The 8,349-nt window shown below is 40.6% G+C and overlaps 1 protein-coding gene across 1 annotated transcript; it reads left to right on the top strand.

Annotated features, from left to right (window-relative positions):
• Positions 1–753: 753 nt before the first annotated feature.
• On the top strand, positions 754–5,562 carry LOC119911285 (E3 ubiquitin-protein ligase TRIM39-like). Its single transcript, XM_038730105.1, has 7 exons — positions 754–1,820; positions 2,160–2,255; positions 2,744–2,977; positions 3,161–3,308; positions 3,471–3,497; positions 4,243–4,418; positions 4,498–5,562. Exons 1-7 carry the CDS (start codon positions 1,260–1,262, stop codon positions 4,867–4,869), a joined length of 1,614 nt encoding a protein of 537 aa, XP_038586033.1. The 5' UTR covers positions 754–1,259; the 3' UTR covers positions 4,870–5,562.
• Positions 5,563–8,349: the final 2,787 nt, after the last annotated feature.

Raw genomic sequence — 8,349 nt, forward strand, 5'->3', positions numbered from 1 at the left:
TGAAAACAGACTAAATAGGAAAAACATGAACACTAAACCAAATTCTAACATAGCATTATCTGACCTGACACACAAATGCTGTTTAATTATGTAAACTTGGAAGAGTATACATTGCGTTTCACAAAAATAATACAATATACATTACTGGTATAATTATGTGGTATAATTATGTGAACAGTTGAGAGTGGGGGGTTGTATATTTAGCCCTGAATACACCAAGCAGGTCCAGAAGTCCTGAATTTCAAGTCTTGATAGTTTCACATTTACACAGGTACTGTCACAAATTGTGATGCGAGTGCGTGGGAGAGCAGGTTGGTGGACCCAAATGCAGGACACGGAGAGCAGACATACAGTTCAGGGGGTTTTAATCCAACACAACAGGCATGAACAAAACTCTAGGTAGTAGAAACAGGTAAAATACAAAATGCAGAACTGGTAGCACAGAAACATGCAGAAGACTCATTGTTAGACAATGACCAGACGGGGACTAAACAGGAACACCAAACATATATATATATATATATATATATATATATATATATATATATATATATATATATATACACAGGGACTAACGAGCAGGGCAACACAGGTGACAGGGATCAAGGCTAACGAAGCAGGCAGGCAGACAGCAGGGAAAACAGAGAGACTGGCAGGCAGGCAGATTACTGGGGGAACAGACAAAACACATGTTACAAAATACCAGACAAGAATCTAACCCCAGACAATAACAGAAACCCATGTAAACAGACAACCACCAACCAACTATAACAGACAAAACCTAAACGAGAACACAGAGGCAGGGAGTAGAAAACAACATAACGGGCCAAGGCAGGACTGAAATTAGGATTAGACGGAACACCAGACAATTACAGAATAAGACCGGAACTAAGGCAAGCACAGATCAAAACCAAAAGACCGGCAACAGTAAATAAACTAACGCTGTGCAGACTGAACACAAGACAGGACTAAACAACAAAACACAACAGACCTTAATGACAGACGCAGAACTGACAAATAAACTCAGAGAACTCAGGACAGGATTGTGACAGTTAAGGCATAGATAATAAATAAATACTACTGTGTTGTTGCATGCATTTGTGGTCAAATCTGATTCTTTTTGTCTTCACATAGTACTTAAGTCAAGTACTCTTTCTACCTGTGACTGCACTTTGTGTTTGTTCTCTTTCACTTCCTCTATCAAAGATCTTTCTGAGCAACGGATCAACTAACTTTTTATTTTAACTGCTCTGCAGACAATGGAAAAACAGCTCCATTGCACCATCTGTAAGCAAGTGTTCACCAACCCGGTCACCACTCCCTGCGGGCACAACTTCTGCCAGGCCTGCATCCAGAATGTGTGGGGCAGCAGTGCAGTCTGCCAGTGCCCCACCTGTAACAAATCATTCAGCCCCCGGCCTGAAATAAGCATCAACACAGACTTCAAAGAGCTGGCAGACACATTTAGGAAGATCATAGTCTGTTCTTCGGCTTCACTGTTTGCTGCCAAGCCGGGCGAGGTGGAGTGTGATGTTTGCGCTGCGACGTTGCTGCAAGTAAAGGCCCTGAAGTCCTGTCTGGTCTGTCTGACCTCGTACTGTGAAGCCCACCTGGAGCCTCACCAGAGTGTCGCCACCTTGAAGCTCCACAAGCTGATCGAGCCGGTGAACAACCTGCAGGACAGGATGTGTAAGAAGCACGAGAGGCTGCTGGAGATGTTTTGCAAGGATGAAGAGAGGTTTGTGTGCCAGTTCTGCACAGAGACCGAGCACAAAGATCATCAGGCTGTTTCAATAGAGGACGAGAGTGGCGAGAGGAAGGTAGGCTACATAGAGTATACTCTGTATTGTAAGAGTTTCTGAAGACTAAAATAAATACTGATCTATTTACAGAGTATGCCTTGATGATGATAATAATATGGATAGTCATGGGAATTAACACATTCAACATGGTCTCTGTGCATGTCTTGAGGTAATGATGCAAAAGCCATGTTGAAATAGTCAGTATGGAACCTTTTTTAGTTGTGGGCAATGCATGATATGAAATCCAGAATGCTTGTACGTGTATGTGTAAATCCATGTCTACAGTCTCTTAAAGACAGAGTCGTAGTTTCCTTTGCTAGTGATGTTAGTGACTGTGGTTCTGTCCCGCCTGTTTAGATGCAAATGAAGAAGACTAAGGCAGATTTTCTGCAGATGATCCAGGAACGTCTGAGCAAAGTGGAGGAGATCAAAAGCTGTCTGAAGCTCTGCATGGTGAATTCTAATGGAAATCTTAATCGCTATCAGAAAGCAATCTTTAGCTGGTTACGTTCAGGTTAAATGCTGGCTGCCTCACGTATTTTAGAGCCACAGTGAATAGTTTGTTTAGAAAGTACTCATGTGTGCTGTTGATGTCACTCAAAAACTCTCTGAATTAAAAACCCTTAAAATGGAAACATTGATCAGAACAGGTACAAATCAGTCCATTGTGAATGTTTTTTTTAACAACAAAACAACAAAAGTTTTCAAGCAACTATTTTTCTTTACTGGCCAACTGTAGTGATGCAAAATCACTGCAAGATATTCCCAGTGTAGCCACAACAGAGTATAATAACAGAGGATGTCATAGGGATGTAAAACAAAATTTCAACATTAACAGAAATGCACATGGTAGGCAAAGGAAGTAGTTTTAGGGTATATTATATATTTTTTCCATTTTACATAGTCATGTTCACATTTTATTTTTTTTTATCGCTGTTCAGATAAGTGCGGAGAAGGAGATGAAGGAGAGTGACAGCATCTTTATGTCTATGATTCGCTCCATTGAGGAGAGACAAACTGAAGTCAACACAGAGATCAGTGAGAAGCAGAAAGCAGCAGAGAGGAGGGCAGAAGAGCTCATCAACGAGCTGCAGCAGGAAGTCACTGATCTGCAGAGGAGGATCACTGAGCTGGAGGAGCTGAGGAGCACTGAGGATCACCTGTACCTCTTACAGGTTACAATCAACCTTAAACTGTGAATACAGGGGTTTTAACTGTTAGCTTTTAAGTAAGGTATTAGAAGTAGGTTAAAGGAGAGGGAGAGGGAGTGTCACAACAAACACTGAATATTTGTAGTTTTCTGTTAAATATGATACAGTAATGTTAACATCTTTCTTTAATGTGTTTCCCTCTGGTAGAGGTCTCCCTCTCTTATGTCTCCTCCTCCCACCAGAGAGTGGATGGAGATCAGTGTCCACCCTGAACTCTGTGTGGGGACAGTGAGGAGAGCACTGTCTAAACTGGACGACACCCTGAAGAAAGAACTACAGAGTCTGAAGAAAGAAGGTAAAAGTCCTGTCTTGGCAGAACATGGCATAAATTGCATGTACTACCATTTTGTACTGCAAGAAATCATTGCACATTACTGTCAAACATACATCTAGCATAGGACACAGTTTAATTCAGCCTTCTCCTAAATATTCTTTCATGTTTTTACCTTCCTGACAGAGATGAAGAAGATGCAGAAATATGCCGGTAAGACCTCCCTCAAGATAATTGTTGTTTCATGCATTTTGGTATGTTTGATTGCTATATAGTTAAAAAATTGTGGCAGGATTTGAAATTTTTGGATTTTGGTGCCCGCTTGTGCTTGTACTGCAAAAACAAATAGACAGACAACAAAGCTCGCAACCACTCCCCCACCCACCGACCTGACCCGAGGAGGCTATTGAAGCACCACATAGACTGCACCAATATTCACCAGGATTGTCCAATTTTTCTACAAGGGAAATGTGCAAGAAACCATGATAAAGTTCCCTTCGGGATGCCCTTCCAACGTGAGGCACAACAGTAGTATAGTAGTATATATTCCTGTTGGTAATCTTTATCCCTGAGTGATGTGAAATTCCAGATGCTAATACTATATCAATGAAATAATACAATATTGAAACACCAAAAGTATATTTGCAATTTAAACATTTTTCAGCTATTACAGCAACTGTTGCATTTGTTTAAGAGCTGTAGTGAACTAAAGAGAAATTGTATATTGGCAGTCAAACCAGCAGGGATGAGGCTACTATAGACTCGTTTCCAATCCCAGGATATTTATGTTTAAAATCTGTGCTATTGTTGTAGGAAGGCTGATCAGTCTGACCAGACCAGGGATCTGTACAGACGCATGAGGAAACAAGCATTAGCAGTAGAAGTGGTAGTATTTGTTGCAGATTATGTAAGTAGATTAGATAATTAATGTATCTCCTCTACAATCTTATCTCCCTAGTTGATGTGGTTTTAGACCCAGACACTGCCCATCCAAACCTCGTCCTTTCAGCTGACGGCAAACAGGCGGGCCGTGGTGAGCCTCTGCACATTGTGCCTGACAACCCCCAACGTTTTGACCCCGTCATCTGCGTTATGAGCAAGAGAGGCTTCTTGTCCGGCAGGTTCTACTTCCAGGTCAGCCGCTTGTTTGAAGATAATTCTCGTATTATAGATAGCACACACATTTTGTAAATTCTCTCGCATTGTCAATCAGGTTGCAGTGGGGACAAAGACCTTCTGGGATCTGGGCGTGGTCAAAGAGTCTGTCAACAGGAAGGGGATGATCACCTCCAAGCCAGAGAACGGCTATTGGACAATGCGGCTGAGGAGCGGTGACGAGTATCGCGCCTTGGACTCCCCCTCAGTCCGTCTTTCTCTCAAGGAAAAGCCGCAGATTGTCGGGGTGTTTACAGATTATGAGGAGGGGACCGTGTCGTTCTTTAACGCGGAGGCCGGGTCTCATATCTACACCTTCACCGGGTGTTTGTTTTCAGAGAGGATCTTCCCCTTCTTCAGCCCGGGCATTTGCGATGAAGGGAAGAATATGGCACCTTTGGTTATCACAGCTGTTAATAATGACACATAAACTTGAGGAAGAGCCTTTGACTGCGTTGTGATGCTGCAAGAAAGATTTTGAAGTCTTGTTTTCTCTCTCTGAGTTTCTACTGTACATACACCAGCGTGTTTCAAATATTGCAACATTTCACATCCTTAATACTTGGCATTACGGCCTTGAAGCTTTTAGCCCTAAAAGAAAACAATCAACAGTTGCTGAAGATTTTGTATTAAACTGTAGTGTCTGCATCGTACATGGTGAGAGTGATGTACATTAATAAATATTTTCCAGTTTCCAGTGAATTATAGTTATAGGAAATACAGAAGCGGTAATGGATGAGGGTTCAGTAGTGAGGGAATCCACATTCAATATGAAGTACAGCTCACAACAGACAAAACATCACACTAACAGACAACATCTTGAAACCGGAAACACAGACAACCACAATCAGAACACTAAAACTTCACCAGCTGCTTAAATAATATAAACTTCTCCCTGAAGTATTTTACTATAGATGATAGGCCTATAGTCCTCATAGTGACATCAGTAAAGATTTTAACCAATATCTATTTTCTTGTTCTTGTTGTCTCTGAAAATATACTATCATGATATGCACCTTGTTTAATTTTAATATGGTATACAGCCATTTTTAATGTTATGCAGCATGTACACCACAATGCTAAATGCCAATCTTCAATAAATCATCAAACTGGTTCAAGATTATACATGTTTATGTTGTGTTGCGCTATGGACTCTAGGCTTAGGATAGCACTGTACTATGCAGTATTTGTTATGTAGATTTTTAATTGAATTTAGACAGGGGCTGCTGCGGATTCACTTTATACTGAGCTGATTACAGCTTTAACCTTAACGATCAGTCGAGGATATCATAAACATTGTGAGAATACTTTCATGACTAGTGTGTTTCAATCAGTGCTTCTATTGTGATTGTTTTTTTTAAATGAAGAAGGATTGCTTGTTTTACTCTTGACCCGAAACCTTTTCTGTTTTGCAAAACCTTTGCATCAGTCCCAACAGAGCGCCCATGTTTCCATGTGCTTTGCATTCTTAGAGGACATATTACAAATCATGCAAGGAAGATATCACAAATCACAAATTTTCCTCAAAGGGGACCCAACTATCCTTAGACCCTCGATTCAGGTAACGGAAAACTCCCACCCCCATGTTTACACCACTTGACGTACGTATGTCCAATATTCAGTCTTTTTTAGCTCTGTTTTGGGCTCTTACAACTCCTGAAAAATATGTGCCATCATTAGCTGCTAAATGCTTCACTGGCCAGTTAGCTATTTGCTAACTTTAGCTGCTGTTTGGTGCTGGACAGGTAGCATACAGTGTGTTTCTAGACCTTTCTCTCTAAAACCAGCTGCCTGCTGAGGCTGCAAATGGTTTACCAAAAGTGGTGAGACCTAACAAAAATGTTAGGCTGCAATGAGGTAAAAGATGCTAAAAACGCTCCATAAAGCTGAGGGGAAATGCAGATGTGTGATAGTTTTCACGGTTTTGTCACTGAGTGACCCCTTTCTTCTTTTATCTGTTGTTAAAATACACATATAGATTAGTGAAGCTTTGAAATATTTTTGCTGATGCATTTTGTTTAACAGAAGGTCACTTACAAAACTCTACTTTTGTCCTTTTTAATCTAACCCTAAGTAACCTGACCCCTTCTTGTCCATTACCAGTCAGACAGGGAAATTCTCTAAGGGAGAAAATGCTGGGCACCTGTTTTGAATATGGGGTGTGTTGCTTAAAAAGGCACAACTAAGAGACAAAAATCGAGAAGCACCTACTTCCTCCATCACAGGTGAGTTTTATCATCCTTACAATTGTATGACGATGATATTAATGAGAATAGTGCAACATCCTTTTGCTCCATTTGTTGTCATTACATCCATAAATGTGTCTTGAATTTTCTTCATACATCGTTTTCTTATAGAAACCACACATCATGGAGAGGAGCGTGTTTGGTGTTTTAGCACTCTCTGGTGAAGTAGTGATTAAAGATACTCTTCTCAGTTCTTACTAAGCTGTCTTTTCAAAAGTCCCTTTCAAACAAATATGCAAACAAACTGAGTTCTAAATGCTTACTTTCCCATTGTCCACAGGTCTGTGTCATTTAGCATTCTCTCTTTATCTCCGTCAGTACAACTACATCAGCGAGCCCAAAACTTGGACTGAGGCCCAGCAATACTGTAGAGAGAAATACACAGATTTGGCCACTGTCAATGACGTGCAGGACCTTGAGGAACTAGCTGGTCTCATTACATCTAAAGTTAAATACACCTTCTTCGGTTTGTATAGAAGTTGGTTTTGGTCACTGTCAGAAACTGACGACTACAAAGAGGGAGAACCGGCCTATTGGAACTGGGCAAGAGGTGAACCCACAGAAAAATATTGTGGGAGCATAAAATCGACCGGAGAATGGTTTGCTACAGACTGCAACTGCAGTTTGAACTTCTTCTGCTACAACGGTAAGAATATGATGCACATTAACATATTTTATTGGTAATGTAATGCTCTGCGGTCTAATAAACGCAGTTATGAAGTACTTTTTTTGCCAAAGAAATTCATATGATTGACGGCTGGTTACATTTTAAGATGTAATAATGCTTTAAAACCTCTGAAAACTTGTTTCAAACATTAAAACTTTTATAATCAGTATTTGTATATTCATCACAGAAGTGCATGGGCCAATGTGACGCATACCTTCGCTTTTTAGATGTTTACAGCATTAATAACACTGAAACTACACACTATATATAAAATATAAATATATAAATATAAACTACAGCACTATATATTCAGTGCTTCGGCCTTTCTGTGTGGGATTTGCATGTTCTCCCTGTGTCTGCGTGAGTTTCCTCTCGGTGTTCCAGTTTCCCCCACCATTTCTTCACTGACCAGACACTGCCATAGTTTTGGAGTTGGTCTCCGGGTGCTGCACAGCGGCTGCCCACTGCTCTCCCTTGAGGGATGGGTTAAATGCAGAGAATTAATTTCGCAACATGTATGTGACAATAAAGTATCTTTACTTATTCCAAAACTCTTGGAACTCTGTTTCAACACATTCGTTTCGAACACAGGCCTACATAAAACCTGCATGATGATTATAACTCAACGATTTATTACAAGTACCACATCTGAGCATAGAAGCACTGTTGCAGAGTGGAGCGGCTGTGCTGTAATTTATTTAAAGTTTATTTAATTCTAAATGTGTCGCGTGTCCAAATTGCACCAAACTGCGCTCCGTTGGGAGCACGTTAAACCAATGAGAAAAGCACAGGGAAAAAACACAAATACCAAAAACTGTTTCGTAGTAAAGGTGACCTATTAACAGTTTCAACAGTTTTTTTTCTGCTCTAATGTCATAAGAAGCAGGTTTTCTATAAATTATCATTTGCCTGAAGCCTGGCAACCGCTACGCTCAGTCTGTCTAATAGACGGTATAAAAGTGGACGTACTCATTGTGACGTCGCTAACAGTGATATG

This window comes from Micropterus salmoides, unplaced genomic scaffold, assembly GCF_014851395.1.
Source record: "Micropterus salmoides isolate LMB-PRFRI ecotype aquatic unplaced genomic scaffold, ASM1485139v1 Ms_hic_scaffold_2, whole genome shotgun sequence".
NCBI classification, from domain to species: domain Eukaryota; kingdom Metazoa; phylum Chordata; class Actinopteri; order Centrarchiformes; family Centrarchidae; genus Micropterus; species Micropterus salmoides.